We start from the raw sequence: 27,926 nt of genomic DNA, 5'->3' as shown, positions 1-27,926 counted from the left end.
CTCGGTGGTTCTGTCGAGGGTCTTTTGGGTTTCTTCATTCATTCCGAAGCGGCACGACCCTCTGATTCTCTTCGCTCGTCCGCCCCCTGAAAATTGCTCTGCAGACGCTCGTGACCCGACGGATACTTCCTCCTCGGTGGTAAAAAGTTTGGATTTTCGTCTCCCATTTCTTCTTATATCCCCGTTCAATTCTGTCTTCTTTTTGGGGTTTGTTTTTTTGTATAGTTTCGAGCTTTTGGGTAGTGCTGGAATCTAAACGCTTGGTGTTGATCGCGATTTTCCCGCGTTATTGCTTGACTTCGAGAAGATGGTGACGAAGAAGCAGGCATATTACTGTTGTTCCGGACGTTCCGATTAGTTTTTACAGTTTTATCAAAATACCCAATCGTTCACATTCAACGCTAGTCTCCTTCTTGCTTAATGCTGCCCACGTTGAACTCTTCTATCCATGTATTTGCATCCCGAAGACAAACATAATCCACTAATGGTAATTGTTTGGATGAGACAAAGGGACTACGTGTTGATGTTTGGTCGATGAAATCGTCCCCTGCTGCATCCGTGTTGGGTATGATGGAAAGATTTGGTAAATATAAGGATCCACCTTTCTTACTAGAGATTTTCGGCCACTACCATCTCTCTCTCTCTCCCCCCGCTTCCCCCTTAAACAAATTTAAGCTATCGAATATTAATGTGTTAAGATGCATTCTTCTTGGAGGAGGGTAAAATATAGCGGTTCTGTTTGCGCCTGGATTTCAGATTGGTGTAGAACCCTATTCTCCCCTTTAGCAAGAGGGTTTGGCTTGAGGGCATGCCACAAATCAAGTCTCTCTTTGTTTTGATCCTGTCTGAGTTGTCGGTCATGCTGGTAGTGTTAAGGGATGTCATGCCCACTCATTAGAAAAACTCATTAGACAATTGCTTGGTGCAATGATAAAGTGCTCGGCTGCCAGTGAGAGATCACAGGTTCGAATCCTAGTGTGGCCACTTATTGCAAAAGGCAGAAAGTTAGGACTGTCTCCGGTCCGCCCCTCCCCAGCACCTTGGAATACCGCCATATGGCCCTTTTCCATTTGAAAAACTTTTGGATGAAGGCAGATGGTTCCCTTCTGCAGATAGGGACTTTACTTGGAGCATATGTCACATGGTTACATGTATGAGTGCGAGTACAACATGGTAATTTCAAAACATGTGGGTACGGGGACACAATTTTATATATGCCTTTAATATATATATATATATATATATATAATAAATTCAAATAAATTGGTTCCAGTATTCTAACAAGGCAATAACATAGCATAAATTAATTTAACATTTAACAACCAACTAAACTAGTAACAGGCTAACGACTTTTATTCAAAGAATCAAAATTCAATAACAATTAACAAGTAAAAACTAAGAAGTAACAAGCGACATCTAACTTATTAACAATTTAAGAAATAAGTTATAACAGGTTAATAATAATTTCATATAATATACCTAACAATTAACACTTAGCACAAAAAAATATACAAAAGCATTCATAAACATAATATCAACTATCAAGTTAACAAATAACAAGCTTACCAAAAAGCTAAAAAATTCTAAAATTTCAAAAAGGCCATAACAAAAAAGTTATGGCTCATTTGTTCTTTCATCATCACCCATATCAATGATTGATGAAAGAACGAGATCATCTAATTTCATGTTCAGAGTTTCAAAGTCATGATTCCCTTCTAAATCAAAATCTTCAGCATTAACATCCCCAAACTTGGTGTTGCCTTGCCTGCAAAAAAATTAACTCATTATGTATTAGATATGTAATAAAACTTGATATACAAACTACAAAAAAGTAAACACAAAAATCAAAATTATAAAATAAAAGTACTCAAAATTTATAATTTTGATACCTATATTCTTCTTTGCCTCGTGAAAGCAATCAGAGGTTAGAATGCACGAACACCAAATCTTCTGTACGCTTGCTAATAAACTTGCTTTTCTTAATGTTGTAAATTTGTGCATATATACTCCAATTTTTTTCACAACAAGATGTAGCAGGCTGAGCTAGTAGCTTGAAAGCAAGATGTTGAAGTACAAGGTAGTCATATCCATATGTGGCCCATCCATATGTGGCCCACCATGTAAGAGGATAATCATTTTATCTATCAACCCTCCAAACCATTAAATTGTCCTAAAGAAAACTTTAAATACTCACTATGCACATTCATATTTTATTTTGCATCCCGAAAAATTCTATTCAAACAAATAATCCTATTTCTTGCTAGCTTTGAATCCTTATGTGGTGGCATTCAACCAACACCTTCACCTAGCCACTTTTTCCCATAATACTTTGGATTCAATGAATGAGCCATGCACTACAGAGGGGTGTAGCTCTTGTTCCATCGTGCTATCAATATTTTGTGCACATGATCATAAAAAGCATAGTTTTCAAAGGCAAGACTTTTCTTTTCATGCTAAAAAATTTCATTTTACACTTTCTCAATCATGATATCCCATATCTCGTAGACCCTATGAAGCATAGGAACACGTCAATCTACAACCCTCAACATCTCCCATATGGGCTTTGTGAACTCAAGAAAATAAATGACATTGTCCCACCACATGTCATAAACAATGCAACTTTTGATAGCTTGGGCTTTTGCAACATCATCAGAATGATAGAAAACCCAATCACTATCAGTGACCATTTGAAATAGTTCATTCTTCATTTCTTTAATTCTTTTAAACATAACAATGACGGATGCAAAACGAATCTCGACAACTTTCAACAATTTCAGATCATAATGTATATTCTAAACAATAAGTGCCCTCTGGTTGTTTACAACAAAATTTATAATGTTCTTAATGTCATTCTCTAGGCCCTGAATCCATGAACACAACTCGTGAGCAATAGGATTTTGTTCCATGCTTGGTGAATTGCATATACTTTTAAGAGCCAAATTTAAACTATGTGCCATACAAGGAGTCCAAAATATGTGAGGGTAATCAGTCTCCATATATATACCAGCTGCTCTACATACCGGTGAATTGTCAATAATGATTTGAACAACTTTGTCATTTCCAACTTTGTTGATGCATTCTACAAAAAATCCTTTCATATATTTCATACCATTGTACTTCCCAAATGTGCTTATTGTTTTAAAAAACATTGAACCCTTTATTGAAGCTGCAATGAAATTTATCAAAGGGCACCTCTGCATATCAATCCACCCATCAGACACTATGGAAACACCACTTTCATACCAAGAAAACTTTTTGTACTCCACAATTTATCAACACTTGCTCTCTCCTCTCCCAAAATGACTGTCCGTAACTTTTCAAAACTCAGAGGCACATAACCTGCTGAAGTTAGAATTTGCTAAGGAGGTAACTTGATCCTTCCATTTCTAGCTACGTTGAATGGTATGAAACTTGAAAAAAAGAATCTACTAACTTTCCTATCCATTTCTTCCCTTCCATGTGCATTAAACGAGCCTTCAATTATTTTTTGGCTAACATCCAATCTCCTCTTCATAATGATATGAGTGGCCTCACCACTCTTATGGCTAGATATTGTTATGCTAATACAACTCGATGCCACCATGGCCTTTCTTTTATCCACATTTTCGTGTTCTTTCTTCAACTACTTAAGTATGACATCATCAATACGAGTGCACAACCTAATACCTTGTTTTTTCATCTTCAAGAGATGGGCTTTTACTCTTGTGTATGATCCACTCAACTCTGTATCACAAAAATTACATCTAAATAGCACATCCCCAGCCCCTCCAGAACATTTTCCCAACTTTGTTATGCGGGCCCACAATGACTGATCATTAGGTGGTGCCACGCTAGAAGCACAAGTTGCGCTTGTTGTTGCACTATTACTACCACTTGCAACTTGCTTTCCTTTATCAGCCATCCTACACAATCAAACAATTCAAAGCAAAAATACCACATAAGAATAAATCAACAAACCATTCATGACAAAATAAAAAACTAACAATCTGAATATAAACTGAAAATATACACTGAATACAAGCTGAAAATTAGAAACTAATTATAAATTGAATAAACTAAATTATAAACTGGACAGTATGAGGACATTATGTATCACCTCACTATAGAGAGAGAAGTGGGTGTCTACTTCACCTCACAAGAGGTTTCCCACACACCTTCCCTTCCCCACAACCCTTTTTTTCCTTCTCTCTCTCTCTTTTTAATTCTTTTGACGAGCAATATCTGTGTTGGGAGGAAGCCAGTCATTCCCTAGCAACAAGAACTTGGATTTCAGATACCCCATATTATGAGCGTGAAAGCTACTCCTCACACCTTGTGACCTTTGTCTCTCTTTCTCTCTCTAAAATCTCAAATATTCAAACACCAACTAGAAACAAAACACAATGTATGCACATAATACTACCGATGCATAATGTCTCGTCTTGTTCTCTCCCAATTTCGAAACCCCTTATTCAATAATTACCTCTCAATAAATAAAAGCCCACCATTCTTTGATAATGGTTTGTATTGCCATGCTACAATAAATATCCTTAATATTTAAACCCTTCTTACTTAACTTCTTTCATAGAGAAGACAACGAAAACCAATACATTGTTGTTCGCTCACATATTTAGTTAATAATTATAAAAAATAGAAGGGATACCGTAAGTAAAAAAAAAGGAAAATATGAAATATATGAGTTTCACAAAGGGTGTTCTGGTGCATTAGGAAAAGAGAAAAGGTGTCCTTTTTCATTTTTTTAAAATAATGAAGCAGAAGGGCATATCTGGTGACCAGTGTTGTCATCTCATTCCAGGGTTCTGTTGCTGCCTCTCTCAAAGGAAAACCCTCTCTCTCTCTCTCTAATCTCGCTTATTTTATTTAACCCAGATCTCCAGAGTTGTGCATGCGGTCAGATGAGAGAGACGAGTTGAGATAGAGATAGAGAGAGGGACATAGAGGAGAGGAGTATAGGGCGACACTACGAGGGTTGGAGTGGCGCTGAGTGATGTTGCGAGGGTGGAGGCGGTGTTGTGATTGGTGATGCTACTAGGAGAGAAATACTTGTGAGAGGCGGTGCTGCGAGGGATAGAGAGAGCGAGTCGGGGGGTTAGGGCATAGAGAGAGGGAGTTGTTGGGTTAGGGCTGAAAAAGCCGAAAAAGAGGGGAAGTCGGGATCGGGGGTGTTTAAAAGAAACTGAAACGCGTCAGATTTTTCTGGACCCGAACCGACCCAACGTAGTGCAGGACTTGATCCATGATGTACCCGCACTGTTCCCGGTGGCGGTACCCGTGTCGACATGGGTATGACACCCTAAGTGGAGTGTCGGTGTTACATAGGTTGGAGCTCACCACTCTCATGATCACTCACATTGTACAATTGCATGTTTGGGATGAAAATTTCTACCAATGGTTTGTCAATTGACTTAATCCTGTAAGTTGGTGCATACATATAGTCGACACTTGTTAGTGTTAAAATCCTGTTTTTTCCTTGGAAATAAGCAAGCTTGGGTGTAAATCCCAGTGGAGTTTGTAGAGAGATCCCTTGGTTATGATACTGTGGCTCTACCATTCCCTACCATCCTTTTTTTTTCCTTGGAAATAAGCAAGCTAGAATGTAAATCCCAGCGGAGTTTGTAGAGAGATCCCTTGGTTATGATACTGTGGCTCTACCATCCCCACCATCCTATTTGAACCTCATTCTTAATTTAAGGTTTTTAGAAAAATATATGTTCCATATAGAGTTTGAATGAAATATGTTCTAATAAAGAAAATGTATATAACTCACAGATCTAACATGATCTGCTAGTAGACTTCTTGGTTAGCTAAAAGGGGCTGTGTTCATATTATTGCTCCTGTATTTTGTTTCGAGCTTTAATTTTGATTTTGGCTGCTACAGGTAAATTGAGAACATGTTTTCTACAAAACAGGTTTCCTTTTCCTTTGCGTAATTTTATGTGTATGACATCATTCAATCAAGAGAAATATTTCCTAACCATAAAGTCTTGAAAATCAATTCTTGTCTCTTGCAATGTAATACAATTTTATCCAAAAAACAGATCCATCATTTCTGTTAGTTTCAAGAGTATTATAAAGTTTGTACAATGGCATGATGAAACTATAAAGACTTGGTACTTTGTTTAGACCAAGGCAATCTGTCCCCTTTTATTATTCTAACTTCATGCCACTGTGGTGATCAGAAGGTCAAACTGTGCAAAATATAGGAAAAAGGATTTTTCGATCATAATGCTAACCATTAATAAAAAGAGGGCCATAGAACTATATGCTGCTTGTCGCCTATAAAGCGTCATTTACTTCCCTAGAATGCCTTTTCTTAATGCTAAAAGCAACTTGCTTCTATGCATGTGGTCAAGGTTGTATGTATCGTATCGTTACCCGTATCAGTCAGGCCCACAATCACACCGTATCGTAAACGTATCATAATTTTTTAGTAAAAAAATTCCAAAAAATCAAGAAAAATCAGAAGAAATTTGCAAAAAGTTCTAAAAAAAATCATATCGCATGAAACAATGATGAATTGCTCAAAATACAACCATAAAATCACATATGAAGCATTTGTGTCTCTACGAGCCGCATAAGACATCATCAAACATCAACTATTATAGAATCATAGATAATATTGCATGCATATGTCACAAGAACAATGCAAAATATTAAATATCTTGCAATTAAGAACATGCCACAAGACTCATACTTTCATATTACAAAAACAAAAACAAAATAACCAAGTTTATGAACAATTAAGTGTTATATAACCAAGTTTTTTTTTTAAATATATTATATGATAAAACCTCAATCATCATAATCATCTTCTTCATCATCATTATCTTTTTCTTCTTCTCCTCTTTTGACATCCACATCATCTCCAAGATACGTGAGTCTTCATCATTTACCTCTTGTGCTCCTTCTATGTTAATACACTAAATGTCCTCTTCATTCAAAATAGTCTGATTCTTCTTCAACCCATGCATCCAATTCATCAAAATGTTTCAAACTAATGGTATCAAATTGCTCTTTATGCCTTCTTGTTGATAACTTTTCGATTTGCCTAAAAGGATAACATGAACAAATTAAAATTAGTTGGGTTTTTAATGAAAATAACAAATAAACTTTATAATTTTATATACCTTTGCCTCAATCATAAATTTTTGCGAACGTAGACGCGTTCATTGAACTTTTTGTGCTCAAATCTATTTCTTCTTTTGGTATAAATTTGCTCAAAGATACTTCAGTTTCTCTCGCAGCCACTTGCACTACGTGTTTGGCTAAAAATGCGAACGATAAAAGCTTTTAAATTTGGAACATCATTTCTAAACCTGGCCCACCACATGTCTAAAAAATAAAATAAAATGAGAAATTAAGGCTACAATAACAAATATACAATCATAAAAAACATCATAACTCAATAACAATTTGAAACTAAAATTGAAATAAACAATAAATTACTTGGATGCATCGTAGCACGGTTTCGTATTGCCGTAGGTCTCCCCATATCATATAGTGTATTATCATAAGTTTCTATTTTCTTATGAATTTGATCTTGAATGTTATAATCAGGGTTCAACCTTTAGATGCAATCCAAAATTTCCTTGTTGACTTTCCTGCCCATTTTAAAATGTAGGAAGTATCTAAATGCATAATTTAAATAATATGCTGAAGCATGAAGAAGTTAATGAAGTTTCCAATCGACCTATGATCAATGTATATGTATGTATAATTTTTTCTTCCCCTTTAAATTATCTCTAATGACCTCTTTTGCCTTATCCATGGCCTCATAGAGAAAACCCATAGCTGGTCTGTCTTCACTATCATCCAATCGAAGCACCTTCACAAAAAGTATAATTATTCTCAACAACTTCACGCATGAATCCCATAATTCACTTTTAAATACAATATCTACTATTTCTCTGGGCTTTCTTTTTTGTGCATGGGGATATGTATTTCACTCATCTGATGAAAGCATTTTTTTAGTGCAACTCTATTCTTTACTAGCCCTATTTTTTACTAGACTTTGCACTATTAAAAAATTCGTAGCAAATCTAGTATCGGTATTACGAATCAACTCAGCACCACCAGTGTACTTTCTCATTAGGTTCAAAACCCATGTATGATTGAAAATAAATTTTGTAATTTCTTGACAACATTCAAATGTTTGATGTACCTCATCCATGTTGCTGATATCCTCAAGCATAAGGTCTATGCAATGAGCAGCACACGTGGTCCAAAAGAATGACTTAAAATTTTCTGTCAGTTCTTTACCTACTGCCTATGTCATAGGGACTTGACCAACTAGGTGCCGCACTCGCATTGATGCGATGCGGGTGCGACACCTAGTGCAGTCAACCTGACCCTGGGTGCGGTCAACACACCCAAGGTCATTTATGTTCAACTTTTGGACTATATATATATATATATATATATATATAATTTTTTATATTTTTGCTGCACCCCCGCTTCCCCGCACCCAAGGTTTTTGAAAGTGCCTCACCCGCACCCGCACCTATGTGACATAGCCTGCTGCCTTATAATTTGCTGCGTTATTAGTAACGATCTGTACAATGTTTTATGGCTAAACTTCTTCCACAACCTGGTAAAAAACCCTCAACAATGTATATGCTATCTTGGGCGTATCAGACAAATCAATTGATTTAAAAAACATGGTTTCTTTGGGGCAATAGACAAGAAAATTTATCAAGGTTCTCGACTTTCTGTCTGTTCACCCATCTACCATGATGCTCCTGACTGCTTCATCTCATTACAATATGCCTTCACTTCTTTCACATTATCATATAAAACTTTTTCTCTCAAAGCAGGATATGAAGCCATTATTTTATATCTAAGCCCGATACTGGTTATTGCATCTGTCATGACCTGAAAATGAAAGAAATTTGTCGCATTGGAAGAAATATAGGCATCATAGAAGCATCTCCCAACCGTGACATCCACCTGCTCGATTAAATGTTGAGGAGTCATCGTAGTATGCATGTCGGGCTGCGCCCCAAGTGCAGTCCTAGGAGGAAAAAAACTCTTAATAAAACCTCTAGTTCTGCCTCCTGGTCCTCCTCTCGAAGAACTCTCTCGTCCTTCTCTTCTTTTTCCTCTTTTTTTTTTTGTGCTCGCGGTGGCAGCCCCGACACTACTACTGGCACCAACCACACCTTTTCTCTTGTTGTAGAACTTCCTACTTCTGATCTTTTGCTATGGGCTGTAGGATCAAAAGTAGAGAGCTCATCTTTGTAATAAACATCCTCCCAGAGTTCTACATACCCTATTTCTGTCTCATTCATGTCTTTTTCCTCTCAGTTCATCAAGTAATTGTTGGCATTGCCATTTTACGACATCTGGCAATTTACTTGACATGTGTGCTTGTACATTATGATGTGTCTTGGCTAAATGATGATTCAACCGATATACCACCCGAAAAAGAAATTTGACAATACTTGCACTTGATTTTTAATTAGTTTTCACTCATTACTTGATTGCCCCATTGTCATGCCATATCCTTTGATGCCATCTTCCTCAAAAAACACTTAATAAGAGGCAAAAAATAAGGATTTTTTGTCTTTAACCACTTCTTTGAGTGAAAAAATGGTAGAAATACACTCTTGAGAAAATTGCAAAAGCCCTCTCCTTTGCGCACAGATTGGCTCCCAAATCGATCTCACGTAACCAGGGTGCGTGGGTTCCCTTCTAACAACCTCTAGACATATAGAGAACTTGGCCCTCAAGAGGCCTTTTAAACCCAAAATAAAAACTTGGTTACTTGATTGCCCCATTGTCATGCCATATCCTTTGATGCCATCTTCCTCAAAAAACACTTAATAAGAGGCAAAAAATAAGGATTTTTTGTCTTTAACCACTTCTTTGAGTGAAAAAATGGTAGAAATACACTCTTGAGAAAATTGCAAAAGCCCTCTCCTTTGCGCACAGATTGGCTCCCAAATCGATCTCACGTAACCAGGGTGCGTGGGTTCCCTTCTAACAACCTCTAGACATATAGAGAACTTGGCCCTCAAGAGGCCTTTTAAACCCAAAATAAAAACTTGAGTTTCGGGTCCTTTTTAAGTGCGCCACACCCGTATTGTATGATTATGCACGTTACATGAGTGTATCGTATGATACCTGATATTGGTACAATACAAACTCTTGTAGCGATACAAGTGTGTATTATATCGTAAACCCCAAAAGTAACGATACATATCGTGCCATATCGTACGATACAACATGATATAATCATATAAACAAACTTGCATGTGGTAACATGGTAATATGGATTTTTACTGCGTCAATCTGCAATCCTGTACATGAACAAAGAATGTTTTGACATGATCTTGATGGCATGACCACCTTGCCATGCAATTAAATTAATCACACACTAGTAATAAATGATGATTAACATGACTGAATGCTCTAAATGAATAAATTGTGTCCCTCCCCTATTGGCATGGATGTGCCTTAATCCCTTCTCTGGTTTCAATGACCTTTCCTAAAAAGGGGTGAAGATTGGTGTTATTGTACGATATGATATGGTGTATCATAGATGATATACCTCCTTGAATCAGAAAATGCAGTGTAGATTGCACTGTATTATATGATATATGGTGTATCGAATAAGATACAATTATTATTTTTTTCACATTTATTTGTTGAAAATTTTCAGGTAATTTATTTTAGATCCTTTTTCATTTTTAGTGACAACTTTTTATATAAATGAGACCAGTAGAATCCTATTCACTTAAGCTTTGGGAACAAAAAATTAGAAATTTCTTCTTACTTTATTGTGATTAGTGAAGACAAGAAAGAAACAGAGTATTATTATGGAAGAATGCACATTATTCAACTTGTGTTTATTGTAATTAGTCAAACTAATTAATGAAAGAAATTATGAAACTTGTTTGTTTTAATGCTTGTTATTTGTGAAATGACCTATTACTTTCTTCTTCTTTTTACTTTTTAATGTTTAATTTCAGACACTTTTGATATATGTAATGGTTACATTGTTATAACATCATAATTATAGCTTTTATATTTGATAATTGTTACATATTTATTCATGCTTAATTTATTTCATAATTAAGTTTACTTAATATTGTTGCTTGACTACTTAAATGTGTTTTATTTTCTTTATGTTGATATTTTTATTTTTTATAGTTAATTTAAGTTTTATTTTATTTTTGAATTATGTGATTGCTATTGTTTGTTTACTCAACTTTTTTCTTTTGTTTGTTATCTAATTGGATTCTCTAATAATAAACCTTTTGTTTTCTTAGTTGCTAGTTTGTTACAATATCGTTTCACATGTTATAGTAGTACTTGTGTATGTTTAATTGTTTATAATTCTTAAATTTGTTTTTTTTATTTCATTATATGTTTTTTCTTAATTTTTTCTGTTTTTTGCAAACTTTTTATTTTTTGCTATTTTAAGATTTTTTTCCTGTATCTTATGATACAATATGATACACCCATATCGCCAGCCCTTCTGATACAGATTCCAATGCATGATAATTACAACATTGGTGAAGGTTCCCTTCTCATTCTTTGATGCATCTTCTTCAGAGTGTGTCCCACTAACTGAGTGCATTTTCTGTTCTCATTTGTCTTCTCTCTCCTTTGTGAACAAATACTCCATTATTCATTTTCGCTGCTTAGGTTTTTTCATTATTTCTTGTGGGTACTCTTTTCCTTATTTTCTGTTTCCACTTCATTCTATTGTGCAGAGTTAGCTAGGGCTTCTGAGTTTCTCAATTTGGAAGAGGCGTAAATGGAGAAGAAGAGGGTTGCCGTTCCACTCGTCTGCCATGGGCACTCTAGGCCAGTTGTTGATTTGTTCTATAGCCCAGTCACACCTGATGGCTACTTCCTTATAAGTGCAAGCAAGGGTACATTTTAGTTTCCTTTCTTTTTCCCTTATTTCTTGTTCAATTTTCTATTATGAATAGCATTGGATTCAAGTTTTTGATCTTGAACTTGATTTCCTGTATTATTGTTTGTTTATGATGACTGGGATGTTGATAATCATTAGTGATAGTTTCTCTTTTATAATTATTGTTAAAGAAGTCGGTGTTCTATGTTCTGGTGAAATTGGTTTTCTCTTCATTTTAGTTTGTTTTCATCTACATATCATCCTCCAAAAAAGAGAAAAAAGAAAGAGAAGTGTAGAATTTGATGAAGTTGAAAATTTGGAATGCTTAGAAACAACATAGTCCTCGAGTCTACATCTAATATTTTGATCCAGAAATAGCTCACAAATGAAAAGGATTTATGTTGGTGTGAATCATTTTTTGCTAGACGAGCTAATCATTGAATTGCAACTTCAGTCGGTCAAATTTGCCAAGTTTATCTGCTATAGTGTCCCAAGGCAACAAGTAGGCATAGAAACATGTACACATTCATTTGGACCCATGCACACTTAGAGTTGATGCTTGATCCATGTTCATCAATATATTTTGATGTTTTAGTTGATTAGAAAAAAGCAATTCATGTTTGTAACGTGTCTTCTTACTGGCCAGTGGCCATCCATAATGGAATTTTATGTGTAATTAGCAAGTCTGTATAGGATCAAATCACCATACTTCATTGTGCATTTCCTTGGTTTGGCAGATTGAATCAAGGGTTAGATACATACTTTTGGAATATGTTAACCGTTTAGGACCTATTTGTAGCCAGTGGACTTGTGGATCCATTTTCTAAATGATACAAAAAACATTGGTCCACATTGAACCAATAGTAATATCAAGCAGGTTTTTATCTGTGTGCTTGCATGCACATTGCGTGTGTATAATGGCATTTTTGTGTCATGTAGATGAGTATAACAATGCAGACAATTTTTTGAAAAGTTGGCATAGTTCTCTCAGGCTCTTAGTCTTTCACTTTTCATTCATTGATCAGAAGGATCTTGGGCAGTTTTGATGTTTGTTCCAAAACCTTCCTTGAACTTAGACATGCATGTTATATCTTTTCTGGCTTGCTTACAATGTGGCATGATTCCATTCTTTGTTATCTTCATCTGGAAAAATTAATTTGATTGTTTGAGATCATTTATACACATAGCACTCGGCCTATCATATGATGGATTTCACCCAAAAGATGGTGATAAATTCGATGTGGTGGCTATTCACATCTTGGTGGTTGTAAAAAAATAGGAATTATCAATGACATGATTTCTTTCCTGCTAGTCTATGGCAATTTCATTACAATAGTTTTCGTTTACATGTTCAAATATCTTGTCCAGACATCTTGCTTGAGGCCATGCTCACTGGGTCTATTGATTAGTCCAGCTTATGCTCTAACCTTTAATCTCATGCTGGCTTGTGTAACCTTGGATGATCCATTGCCATTCTCCTTATTCATTTATTTGTCTTAATATTCCATGGACCTTTTATAACTGTTTGCTTTTTATGCCAAAACCAAGTTTATATTAGGACAAAAATTATGATGCTGAGGGTTGATGTCTGTTCTTGTCATTGCATTTAGCTACTTAATAATATGTTTATTTTACAAAGGTTATTTTTAAAGCTCCTGTGTATAACGAATTAATGTATCTTTTATATTTGAAAACTAAAATTGTTTCTTTGGATGTTATTCGATGTTACTCATGTACAAGTTGTAATGCAGATTCTAGTCCCATGCTGAGAAATGGAGAAACAGGAGACTGGATTGGAACATTTGAAGGGCACAAAGGTGCTGTGTGGAGCTGCTGTCTTGATACTAATGCGTTACGTGCTGCATCAGGTTCAGCTGATTTTACCGCGTACGTTGTATTTCTTAAGTTGAACTCAAGTATATGTCCTCTTCAGTTTGTTAGCTACCTGATATCTTTGATTTTCTCTTTAACATCTGTTAATATATATATATATATATATATATATATATATATATATATATATATATATATATATATATATATATATATATATATATATATTCTGTCATAGACAGTTTTGTAATATGTAAAGCCCCATAGGGGCATTTTAGTCTTTTTACATATAATAGGGACTGTTCATTAGGAACAGCCTTTTTTCTTTTTAAGTCTTTTATTTAATAAAGCATGGTTGACCATAGAGCCGTTGGGATGGGAGCACCCCATCAACAACTCTATTTGGGAGCTCCCAAGTGGCCTCCCGTTCTCTGTATTTTGTATAAATAAGGGTGTCATCCTCCTTTATTCTCTAATGCTTGGAACTCAAGCATATATCCAATAAAGATATATTTTTTTATCCTTTTGTGTTACCATTATTGGCTCTTGTATTGTCTAATCTTGGACTTGTGCTTGTGCATTTTGTAATTGTGTTCTTGTAAGCCCTTAGAAGCCTTTGTTTGTATTTTTCGTATATTTCATTACATGGTATCAGAGCTATAGTGCCCTTGGTCTTAGGGAAAGCATTATCAAGTGTTCGTGGTGCTTGTGGTGACTCAAGTGTACATGCTCTTCCACATTCTTCTCTTTCTCCTTTTCTCTGTTTCTCTCTACTACTCAAAATGGAGCATGGACAAAAAAATGATCTATGCTTCAAGCTAAATGGTTCCAACTACATGGTGTGGGCATCTGCGATAAAAAATAACCTCAAAAGAAAGAAGCTTTGGGGATATGTGATGGGCACTATATCTAAACCTCAACTCAAGCTCACCAAACTAGGAGATCAAGAGAAAGCTTTAGAAGGATATGCTCAAATGATAGCTATTCAAGATCATCAATCTAAGGTCGAAGATTGAGAAAATAACCATGCGAAAATTCTTACATGATTTATGAATGATGTTGAGCTCAAAATATGTGTCAACATAGCAAAATTTCGCAAAGTCAATGAGGCATGGTTCTTTATAAAGGGTATGTACACCTAAAAAGACATTGCAAGACAATTTTTCTTGCAAGAAAAAATATGAACCACCAAACAAAGGGACATGAGTGTCATCGATTATTTTAGTACATTTGACCCTCTATAGGATGAGTTGACACTTCTTGAATCTAAGTGGGTTACTAGCGAAGATGTGGAGCTAAGAAGAGAACAAAAAAAAAAAAATACTTTTTCTAATTTTTACATGGGCTTCGGCCCAAATTTGAACACATTAGATCTTCTCTTTTTAATGAAATTAAGAAGTCTTCACACACCTCAAACAAGAGGCATAAACACACCCACAAGTAGTTCAAAGCATAAAAACCACTAAGGGCTTATGAAAAGCACAAACACAAAGTGCACATGCATAAGTTCACTATGGGACAATCCAAAAAGTACTAAGGCTTATACAAGCAAAAGAGTGCATACAATATCAAAAGAGAGACAATACTTAAAAATAATGAATTTATTCATCAAGGTGCTTCATAGAAGCTTAACAATACAAGGGGCTTTAAGCCCTTATTTATAGATACTAAGAGGCCAAAAGGGAGCCTCCAAAATAGACGTTGGAAGGCTCTCAACGATTATATGGAGGCATTTTACAATAATTCCTTTACACAAAGAGATAAAATACAAAAAAAAAGAAAAACCTATTTTCTAAATGACAAAATTATCCTTGTACAAATGACCAAAATGCCCTAGGTGAGCAACCCTAAATTACATTATTAATTATATATACATCCCCCCCTCAAACTTATGGTGATGTGACCAAAAGTTTGCAAATACAAAAGAATCCATGTCTTTAAAAATCTTCATAGTCTTCATGAAGTTTTTCATTAGTTCCTCCTAGAGAACCCGTAAATAGAGCAAGCCAAATATCCCAACTATACAAAAGAACATATATATCACAAAAGACAAAGGATTTTAAAAATATTATTTGTTCAAAATATACTGATGTATATTATGGAGAGAGGCATGCACAAAATATCTCAAAGATAAGCTCATAAATCATTAATCACTTTGAAGTTTGAACATTTATGAAAACATGCATTATTCAAAGTCAATACACATATCTAATCCGAAAAGCACATTAATGAATAGGAGGCATAAAAAATTAGATTTTCAAACAACATCAATAATATGAATAAATATCTCACAAAGGAGTTTAAATCATAAAATCCCACAAAGGAAAGTAAATTACTCATAAATAGATTTTCTTGTAAAAATGAATCATTTTTGCATAGTGAAAATGCAATAAATGATTCAAATTATTCAATAAAGATTAAGATAAATATGGCAATCATGGATCAATCAACTATTACATTTTAAAGGCAATATTAACCATACAATTAATGCATATATGAATGGAACATGCAATAGTTTAGAATCAAATGAAAAATCACTTATAGACCAAATACAAGAAAACCTTTCAAGAGAAAACAACTTACAAAGAGTATGAAGAGAGTTAAAATCTCACAAATATCAAGAAATGCTTAGACCAAGAAGTCTGACAATGGAGAGTCACAAGTAACATATAAGAGATCTTTCATTAACAAATGCTTAGAAAAGCATTAACTTTATGCAAAACACGCATATCCTCAACATGCAATTAAAACATATCCAATGCACATAACAATGCATGAAAAATCTTTCAATGAATAAACATTTCCCATAAAGGGCAAACAATTAGAAAAATGTTAGAAATGTTATGGAGAGATTTTAAAAATCTCACATAACACAATGAATGATATTTGCAAATCTCGACAATAGTTCAACCACTACAAGCAATCACCTCACTAGACTTCCAAACCTCAAAATTTAAGTGTATCAACGACTAAAACAAGAGATCAATCACAATGCCACTTATGGGCTTAACAAACACACAAAAAGTGTGAATAACAAATGGATACACATAACTCAAAAAAAAAAAAATCTCTTGTCTACGTAAAATGACAAATAGGAGACAAACCTCAATATTCAAGTGTATCAGCTACTAGAATAAGAGCATAATACAAACACACAAAAAGTGTGAATAATCAATGGGTGTAGATAATTCACAAAAAAAATCTTTTGTCTACATAAAATGACACTTAAATGAGAGGTATAATAGGAGGAAACACATGAGGTAAGAGAGTTTGTAATGAAAACAAACAAATGTTACCAAGGAGAATAAAGATATCAATTTTATCAATCTTTCAAAACACCATGGTTTAAAAAATAGATAGTCATTATAGATAAACACAATTTTAAGCATCTATCATAATAACACTTGACCAAAAATACAAATGAGTGATACAACACACTCATAGAACTAGAGACTAAACAATTGTCAGTTAGATCCTAACTATAAGCCAAAAATAAAAAACTGTCAAAAAACTAAGGTGCACACAACTCACCCCAACAAATATCTCTGGTTCAACAAAAGCATATATGGATTTAGAGGCCAATCAACCATCAATCAGACCCAAGGCAAGTGACAACAACACTCATAACCTTTGGGAATCTCTACTGATAAGATGATATGAGACACACACATAAATCATCTCAACGGCTAACTCCGACGCAACAACAACAAGGCCAAAATTAAATGATGCATCATATAAAATTCTGTGATGAACAAAACAGATGCCATAAGAAGGCGATATAATCATAAAAAAATCATTTTTCAAATAAGTGAGTTCATATATAAGAACCGATTTAAAAAACAAAGTTTCAAATCAAGACCAATAAAAGTGGATGAAATATAGTGCAATCATATACAAACACGATATCAATTGATATAGATTTTTTATAAACCTTGTGTAACCAAAGGCAATCAAGGGTACATCAATAATAATGAAAAATTAGCATGGCCAATATAAACAAGCTATTATAGAGAGATAGCTGCCTATTATGAGACAACAATGACATACAATATTAAAGGAGCCAAAACATATAGAGATTCTCAAAGAACCATACCCAAGATCAAGAGCATTCCCACTTTTATGTAATCATGGATACTCGCAAAGAGATTAAAATTCATGTATATGTAGTAATCATGGATACTCACAAAGAGATTAAAATTCATGTATATGCATTAATCTAATAACTTTAATGCCATATATCCTATACGATAGCTATGAAGTATCATATAAGATATGCCTGAAACCACTTTTAAGCATATATGCAAGTGATAGATTAATCTAATGCAAGATATATATGAGAGATACATTGCATAACTATCCACCAAGGGATGATCACAAAGGTTTCTAAGAGTACATAAAATCCACTATAATACAAAAATTCATATTTTATAAATGACAAGATCCTTCAATCAAGAAAAAATAGTGTCCACCAAAGATCCAAGTGGACAAACACAACAAGTGTCTACTAGGGGCACACCAACAAAGCCGACAAAAAAGGCATATACACGAAGGCTCAAAATAAATATTTCATTTATTCAACAAAATGGAATAAGCATGAAAAACATATAATCATAGTAATTAGAATCCTTAAGAAACCACAAACTTAGAACATAATTTTTAATATATAATAGAAATGTGCACAAATACTCATAAAGGTATTAACATACCCAAATTATACTTTGAATTAACATGCTTATGCAAGAAACAATAACTCATTTAAAAAAAACACCACATAGATTTCAAAGAACATGCTTTGACATATGCATGAAGTTATCAATAATCATAAAAGTGTTAAATTTTTCCAAAATAAATATATATACTTTGAATGAACACATACACAAATTTTAATTCCAATTGATTTAAAAAAAACACATTTTACACAACCAAGAAATAACCATAATATTTTAAACAAAATTTGAAAAATATATAATAAATATCTTTTTAAAGATAGATAACTAAAAAATAGTCATATCTATAAGGATTTTAGGATACATACCAAGGCTCACATCATGCAACTCTATTTAATTTGAAAGATTATAAGAGAGAAAGATGTAGAAAATACATCCTCTTGGGCACCACAATCACCACGATCACACGAGTACTTGATGATCACACTTCAAAGGTCCAAGAGCACTATGGCTCTGATACCATGTAATAAAATTAAGAAGTCTTCACACACCTCAAACAAGAGGCACAAACACACCCGCAAGTGGTTCAAAGCACAAAAACCACTAAGGGTTTATGAAGAGCACAAACACAGAGTGTACATGGACAAGTCCACTATGGGACAATCCAAAAAACACTAAGGCTTGCACAAGCACAAGAGTGCATACAATATCTAAAGAGAGACAATACTTAAAAATAAGGAATTTAATCATCAAGGAGCTTCATAGAAGCTTAACAATACAAAGGGCTTTAAGCCCTTATTTATAGACAATAAGAGGCGAAAACGGAGCCTCCAAAATAGGCGTTGGAAGGCTCCCAACTATCATATTTATGACCATTGGGAGTACTCCCAACTATTGCATGGGGGCATTTTACAATAATTCCTTTACACAAAGAGATAAAATACAAAAAATAGAAAAAAAAATAAAGTACCTATTTTCTAAATGATAGAATTACCCTTCTACAAATGACCAAAATGCCCCTGGTAGGCAACCTTAAATTACATTATTAATTATAGTTATATACACATATATATTCAATATATATATATATGGAATCATACATATAACTTCACACTCTTCTCCATAGGTCTAAACTTCTTTTAAGATGCGGTTGTCGAAATATGTCAAGAAGAAACTCGTCTTGGTATGATTAAGGGAGAAGATAAAATGTTGGCGGTTTCTAAACCCGACAACCATATGAAATTTTACAATCCTTCATACTTTGGGAGGCAAAATAGCTATAGTGGTAATAATAACTATAGTGGTGGATATAAAAAAACTATTTGCCACTGTTGTAATGAGCCCGGACACACAAGGTCTAATTGTCCCAAGCTCAATGGTACCTCCAAAAACAAGGTGTCTTCTATTGAAGAATCTACATAAAAAAAGGAAGAATCAATAAAAAAAGGAGACACATTTTTGCTCTCTCAACTATCGGAGGCACTTCAATAATTACTTAAATCCCCATTTACATCGGGTGCCATAATAACTTCATCCTCTCCTCCAGGTATGTGTTCTTGGATTCTTGATTCAGGAGCTTCCTTTCATGTGACACCACATGAGAATGTCCTATCGGGTTTATGCACTAATTTAAAATTATCTTGTGTTTCTACCGTGGATGACACATCTTTGAAAATAAAAAGTATTGTAACCTTAAACTCTAAAAATTCTCAAAAATTTTGTGTTCCAAAAATTAGAATGGTTTCAAAATTAAATTTAAATCTTTTTTCAGTTTCTCAAATTTTCAACCATGGAAGTGAAATCTCCTTTTCATCTAAGGGTTGCTCCATGTAGGATCTCCGGTTTGGGAAACAGATTGGTTAAGGCCATAGCAGGGGAGATCTCTACTTCATGTATTCTTTAAATATCTCGTCAAAATCTTTTTGTAATTATGTCAAAGATAAGGACATTGAAACTTGACATAAAAGACTTGGACATCCTAGTTATTCAAAGATGTATCTCTTCCCTTTTGAGGAAAAAATTTATAAATGAAAAAGATCTTATTTGCAACTCATATTATGTTACTTTTATTTACGATTTCACTAGATATGTGTGGATATACTTTTTCAATCTCGATTTTACAGCTACAAATCCGTAGACGCTTAAAATCAGGTTTTCTTTCAAATAATTTTTTATATGAAGAAATATTTTGTAAAGATGATGAGGGCATTCTATTTATCAAATAAGTTAATGTTAGAACGACCTTGGCTCAAAAACTCTTTGAAATATCTTTAGAAATAAGTAGGGTTCTAGCGGTTTTCAAAATATGCCTATGTTTTCTTTCGGCTAGCCCATTTTGTTGAGGAGTTCTAAGGCAATATTTTTTTTATGTCAAATGCCATTTTGTCTTAAATAATGTTGAAATTCATTAGACAAGTAGATGTCTCCAAAAGCCATTCAATGTGTCTTTATTGGATATTGGGAAACCTAGAAAGACTATAGATGTTTTGATTTAAGGAATAATAAACTTTATGTTTCTAAAGATGTAACCTTCTTGGAAAATAAAAATGTGCTTGATAAAATTGAGAAGAAAGACGAAGTAAATTATATGTTTTTATTTGATCTCTTACCAAGTGAAGGTAATTCTTGTGATACTTCTTTTAATGATAATAAAGAAAACTTAGTTAGTAATGATAATGGGCATTCTAATGAAAATGCTGAATCACCATTAAATAATGATGATATTGTTGAAAAACCTATACAAATATATACTCGTGAAATTGACTATGAAGAAACCTTTGCACCAGTAGCTAGTATGACTAGTGTTAGGACCCTCATAGTCGTTGCATCTATTAAAAAATGACTCATATATCAATTCGATGTTAAAAATGCTTTTCTTAATGAAGAATTAAATAAGGAGGTTTATATGGATCCTCCACCGAAATTTAGTATTGAAAAAGCTTAAACTTTAGACTTAAGAAGACCTTATATGGTCTTAAATAAGCTTCTAAAGTTTGGTATGATATATTTAGTAGTGTTATGACTCTTCTTGGTTGACACTTTTGTCAAAAGTATAGGTTCTAAGGTGGCTATACTTCTACTTTATGTAGACGATATGATAATAACTGGAAGTGACAAACAAATGGTTAGCACCAGAGTTACCGGAAGTGCCTAGCATGTGGGGAAGCGCGCTTCCCCCACGTTTTCCCCTTTTTTCATTATTTTTATTTTTATTTTTATTTTTTCCCCCTTTTTTCGCTTCCCCCTCGCTTCCGGTTTGCTTCCTAGGTCGCTTCCGAGACGGTTCGTGATTCGCTTCTAAGTTGTCCCACGCTTCCCGCTTCCTAAAATTTTGAAAGTGCCTCACTTCCCGTGTCGCTTCCCGCTTCCGCTTCCTCGAATGACAACCATGGTTAGCACTATTAAAAATGTTTTAAAAGAATGTTTGATGTCCGATTTGGGCCTTTTAAGAATTTTTTTAGGTTTTAAAGTTGCTTACTCTCTCAGAGGGTATATCCTTTCTCAAATGAAGCTTGTTGCTGATATTTGCGCCAAGTATGACATTTCAGATGATAAGAAAGTAGAAACTCCTGAAGTGATTAATGCTAAATTAAGGCTTGAAGATGAGACTCTTCTCGAAGACCCCACACCTTATCACCGACTAATTGGGTCCCTCACTTGTCTATCACTAGACCTGATCTAACCCATCTAGTTCACTCAGCCAGTCAATTTCAACATGCTCATAAAAATTATTAGATATGTCAAGAATACCATAACACATGAACTTTTCTTATCCTCATCATCTTCTTTAGATTTACTTGCTTATACTGATGCTGATTGGAGAAGAAATCTCAATGATAGAGTCTCAACTACGGGTTTTTGTGTGTTTTTAGGAGACTCTAATTTCATTAAGATGCAAGAAGCAACAAAAAGTATCCTTATCCTCAACTGAAGTTGAATATTGTGCGATAACTGACAACACTGGAGCTTGTATGACTAAGAATTTTTCTCAGAGACATGAGAGTAATCATCTCTATACCTTCAAAAATGTGTTGCGATAATAAAAGTGCAATCTACATTGCGCGCAACCATACCTTCTATGAGCGAACCAAACACATTGAGATAGATTGTCATTATGTACGTGATGAGTATCTGAGAAGAACTATTGAGTTGCCGTAGGTTACATCAGAGCACCAACTGGTTGATTTTTTCACTAAAGCTCTTCTTGCCCCTCGGTTTATCTCTCCTTAACAAACTTTCGGTTACTTCATCGGAAGTTTAACAAGGGGTGTTAATATATATATATATATATATTGTCATAGACAATTTTGTAATATGTAAAGCCCTATAAGGGCATTTTAGTTTTTTTTTACATGTAATAGGGATTGTTCATTAGGAACAACCTTTTTCCTTTTTATTTATTTTTCTTTTTAAGTCTTTTGTTTAATAAAGCATGGGCTCTATGCTCTTTCGACCATAGAGTCAATGCAGCATCCCAATAGCTCTATTTGGGAGCTCCCAAGTGGCCTCCCTCTCTTTTGTATTTTGTATAAATAGGGGTGTCATCCCCCTTGATTATCTAATGCTTGGAGCTCAAGCATATATCCAATAAAGATATATATTTTTATCCTTTTGTGTTGCCATTATTGGCTCTTGTATTGTCTCATCGTGGACTTGTGCTTGTGCACTTTGTAATTGTGTTCTTGTAAGCCCTTAGAGGCCTTTGTTTGTATTTTCTGCATATTTCATTATATCATGATGCCTAAATACAAAGACGACAAATGTATGTCCTGAACCTCTGACAGCACTGTTACTTATAGACTTTAGTTATTGGCAGTTTCATCCTTTTGAGATGCAATATCATGTTTAGGAAGATGGTTCCATGATTGAGTAGTAGACTTGAAATAATGAGTCTTTGCAGTTGACTGTTTCCATGTTTAATATCATGAAAATCTTCTTCCAAAAAATGTCTTTCACATTATTAATTCCCCCCATTTTTATAAAACTAGCAAGCATTAAATAATGGTGACCTGCATGTTTTTTCTTTGTCGCCATACCACTCTCTGATATTTACATTAGCATCTTTTTGGGGCAACAGAGGATTTCAAACATGCACACACATATACATGGATATGGTTCTTGCAAGCCAAATTTTAGGTATAACCTTGTAGATGTATATACCATAGTTTATTCACTACACGAGTTGGTTTAATAATCACTATTTGTTGTAAGACTCAATCTTCAAGATGTTAAAAAATCAATGGCTTCCAGTTCATGAAGATAAACATGGTTTGGAGATGGCCTAAAAGTCGGGAAGTTCATTTTTGTGTTGGGAGAACAACCTTTCCTTTCCTAAAGGCGAGTTTCTCATAAAGTTTTGGAAGCATGTAGTTTCACAGTTCTGAAGCAAACTTCCTGGGAAGTGAATTTCCAAGGTTTCTAGAAGATTCGGATGACTATGGAACTAGCAAATAACGAGAGGAAGCAAGGATCCACCAAATATAAACTTGCAATAACACTGACCGAACTAATGCAGAACTTATAATAAGCAAAGGAATATAAAACTACTCTTTTGATTCATCAATTCAAGGAGCAGATCATGAGGTGACTAATCTTGCAAAACTGTTTTTCAAACCAAATCCAGAGCAATGGATGATTAAGAACTGCAGTATTCTCTCTGTTGAAAAATGGATGTGGAAGCAATGCCCTTTTCTCCTAGTGCTCATGGTTACTTAAGCGATCTTGAGGTGGTGAGTTTTTTTTTTCCTTTTCTTTTCCTTGTTAGAATTGCTTTATAATATATATATGTATGTATGTATGTATGTATATATATCTTTTTATTGAATAAGGTGATTTTAAATGATATTGATGTATACAAAAATATGAATTCATGAATAATTGGTATGGTTTTAAACTTTTGATCACAATAGTCATTATTGCTTGCTTTAGTGGAAATTATTGAATTCATATGCTTGTTATTATTGTATTGTTAAGTTAACACGATGCTATTCTATTGTGCAGTAAGATCTGGGATGCTTTAACTGGGGATGAATTACACTCCTTTGAGCACAAACACATTGTTCGAGCTTGTGCCTTTTCAGAGGTGCATTTATTAATTGTGTGTGTGTGTGATATAATTCTGACCAAGAAGATGACTTGCTTTTGCTCTCTATGTCATTTTTAGAACATTCAGGATGAAAACACCACTTTTCATGTCTCTAATGCCTTTTAGTTCTGGTGTATATGAATGTTAAGGATAAACAGTTTGATTTGATTTGATTTGCTTAATGCTTATTCTTTTATCACTTTATTGTGTGGATCTGTCTATCAATCCACACCTCATTATACATAGTCGAGTCAACTGTACATACTATCGAGTTGGAAAATCATAGGCGCAAGCTGTGTTGATTTAATCTGACCCCATAGACACGTTCATCATGAACTGTTTGCTAAGGATCACTGTTTCACATCTTGGGTCATGTTTTCTTGGCAAAAAAAGATCTTTTTAAATCATGAAATTTTGGTAGATTGGGCTTTATTGATTTTTGAAGCTCTTAAAAAACCTGCACACGCATCATGATCTCATTCCATAAGCCAGTTTCTACTAAAAACCATATAGATTACGTCTGTCGGGTCAGATACACAAAAAACTCAAAAAAAGTGGAAAATATAGTGTTTCCAACTAGATGGTATCAACAGTCAACTATACTCTCTCTCTGTATATATATATATATACAACTTAGGTCTGGATAAATTTGTCAGTCTTTATAGTTATTAGCTTTCTATTTAAAATTTTTGAGGCATTTTCCATGATATTTGTTGTGATTCATAGAATGTTTGTTATTCTCTAACTTTTTCTCTGTAGTTTATCAACCTTTCTAGTCAATGAAACATGGTGCAGGACACTAAACATTTGCTTACTGGGGGCCTTGAGAAAATACTTCGAATTTTTGATTTGAATCGGCCTGATGCAGCACCTAGAGAAGTGGACTATTCACCTGGTTCTATCAGAACTATAGCATGGCTTCATAGCAACCAGACCATTTTGAGTTCTTGCACTGACATTAGTGGTGTGAGGTATGCATGTCTGTACATAGAGGTTAATCCATCTTTAGGGCTACTGTGCTTTTTATGGTGCAGCTCATTTTATTGTCTCATTATCATCCTTTTGAGCTCATTCCTCCACACGCAGTGTTTGTGGTCATATACAATAAAATTTGCACATTACAGCCATTGTTTGGGATCATTTAGATTTTGATTTAAGGACAGTTGACTTTGTGTCACCATTTCTTATCTTTGTTTGAGGTTGCTTTGGAGTTAAGTAGGATATGTTACTTTTCTTTTCGGTTGGTTATTATTTGGTTCTGTTTATTAGACAACATGGTTTTGGATTTTGGTTTCATAACAATTATGTTCTTAAAAGACAGTTAAATTATATATAGTTTATAATTTCTCAATGGAAATTAAATTACATATAGATGGATAGAAATCTGTTGTTTTGTGTAGTCATGCAAGTGCAGCGTGAAAATGATGTTAAAGTTAAACACTCTTTTCACACTTGTGGACAAAGAAGACCAAGCTTAGTAGAAGGTGTTCCAAATAAGACTTTGATTATTATATTAATGAAAATTAAAAAAAAAGTCTACATATCTTTTACTGTTCAAAAGTAAATTGCTTTTTCTAATCTATAAATTTCGCTTATCACATGGTATTATCATGATACATTCAACTTATGATGAAATTATACTAGTCTTGGCAGGGAACTAAGATATTTGTATTTTAGCAAGGTCTTGCATGTGAATATACTGAGTTATTCAGAGGAATATATTTGCATGTGTGACACACAATTTTCTTACTGTTAGTAGGAATAGGACACCATGCATGTAGTTTAATGAAGCCATTCCTTTGTAAACACACATGGACACACATGGGAAGATATGCACAGAAGACCAACTCTTAATGTGGACATTAAATTTTTTATTTCACAGGTTGTGGGATATCAGGAGTGCGAAGATAATCCGTACATTGGAAACCCAGTCCCCAGTAACAAGTGCTGAAGTCAGTCATGATGAGCGTTACATAATTACTGCTGATGGTCGGAGCGTCAAATTCTGGGATGCAAATCAGTGAGTAATGTTGTGAAAGTGCCGAGTTTTTCATTTCTGTTAGTAAGGAAGATTTTCAGGTTGGGTCTTTTCCTTGTTATGCAGTTTTGGTCTAGTTAAGAGTTATACGATGCCATGCTTGGTCGAGTCAGCATCACTTGAACCAAAGTTTGGCAACAAGTTTGTTGCTGGGGGAGAAGACATGTGGCTTCACCTTTTTGATTTCCACACTGGCGAGGAAATAGGTATTTTTGTATTGGAATGAATGAATGTATTTGCAGTTCCTGTTTTGGTATGCGGTTTTGGTTGAATTTGGTATCTTTTGGATCTCTTCAAGTATAGTTTTTGGTTTGTGATACAAGTTTATGATATGCAGCATGTAACAAGGGTCATCATGGACCAGTGCACTGTGTGCGCTTTGCGCCTGGTGGCGAGTCATATGCTTCGGGATCCGAGGACGGAACCATCAGAATATGGCAGACGGCACCCACAGGCATTGATGACAATGATCTGTACCTAGCCAATGGGGCAAATGACAAGCTCAAGGTTGGTGTTACTGAGGCATCACAGAAGATCGAAGGGTTCCATGTTTCTGGGGATGGGCAGGTGGAGAGGAAGGAAGACGAGCTAACCGGCCCGTGAACCAAATGCATTTGTTTGGTTTTCTTAGCTGTTTGATCTTTTTGGCCATAAGAATATCGATCTTTTTTTTTCTGCTTTTTTCGTATTCATCACTCTTGAGATGAGCCAACTAGAAGTTTTGGTTTGCTCTTGTATGGGTGTTTGAAGATCTTTTTTTGCCCCATATCTTTCCCTTTTTCCTTTTTTCTTCTGATAATATATTTTCCTTGTAGTGGTTGAACATGCATTCATATATTAGAGTTTGTTACTGGAATTCCTTTTATACAATCTATGTAATATTTGTTCAGTGTATTTTTGTTATCCCTTTCTCATTTTTTATTCTTTGTTTCTGGCATCCCTTCTTCTCCCTTTTAAGTTCGCAACTTCGCTCAACCCATGGTTTATTGATCAACCTTTTCGTATGTGTAGCTTTGCTTCCTTAGGATGCGCATGACATGATGACATCCAAACAACTATGTAAGAGAAAAAACCAGACAGTTTCAGTCTGTAATCTTCATTTTAGTCTTGGTTCAGATGTTTTTTTAGTGAATTGAGTGGTTTCCGAAGGTTTTTGCTTTGTTCAAATGCTTCAGTAGTGTCTTGGGAAATATCCTAAGCTTTGTGTACAATTGTGGGATGCTGTTATCTGGAAATCCACTCAGCTATCGAAATGCATTAGGAAAAAAAAAACAGCCAGTTAAATGTAATAGTTCAAAATTCTTTTGAGAGAGAATAATGGCTCAAAAGTTTTGCTGTTTATGTCAACCACAAGCAGTGCAACCTGCTATGGCTGCTCCATGATTAACCATTCTGCTTAACGAGGAAAAAACCACTCTGCTCACCGAGTTGATTGGCATT

The 27,926-nt window shown here is 34.5% G+C and overlaps 1 protein-coding gene across 1 annotated transcript; it reads left to right on the top strand.

Moving 5' to 3' along the window:
• On the top strand, nucleotides 1-27,380 carry LOC149820419 (uncharacterized). The gene is made up of 8 exons (XM_089982143.1): nucleotides 1-139; nucleotides 11,718-11,879; nucleotides 13,615-13,750; nucleotides 24,364-24,445; nucleotides 25,244-25,419; nucleotides 26,331-26,468; nucleotides 26,553-26,692; nucleotides 26,824-27,380. Exons 2-8 carry the CDS (start codon nucleotides 11,762-11,764, stop codon nucleotides 27,087-27,089), a joined length of 1,056 nt encoding a protein of 351 aa, XP_089838269.1. The 5' UTR covers nucleotides 1-139; nucleotides 11,718-11,761; the 3' UTR covers nucleotides 27,090-27,380.
• Nucleotides 27,381-27,926: the final 546 nt, after the last annotated feature.

The sequence above is a fragment of the Nuphar pumila genome, chromosome 12, assembly GCF_984573655.1.
Source record: "Nuphar pumila chromosome 12, dmNupPumi1.hap1.1, whole genome shotgun sequence".
NCBI lineage: Eukaryota > Viridiplantae > Streptophyta > Magnoliopsida > Nymphaeales > Nymphaeaceae > Nuphar > Nuphar pumila.
The sequence above is the reverse complement of the archived record's forward strand: the minus strand, read 5'-3'. Positions and strand labels throughout refer to the sequence as shown.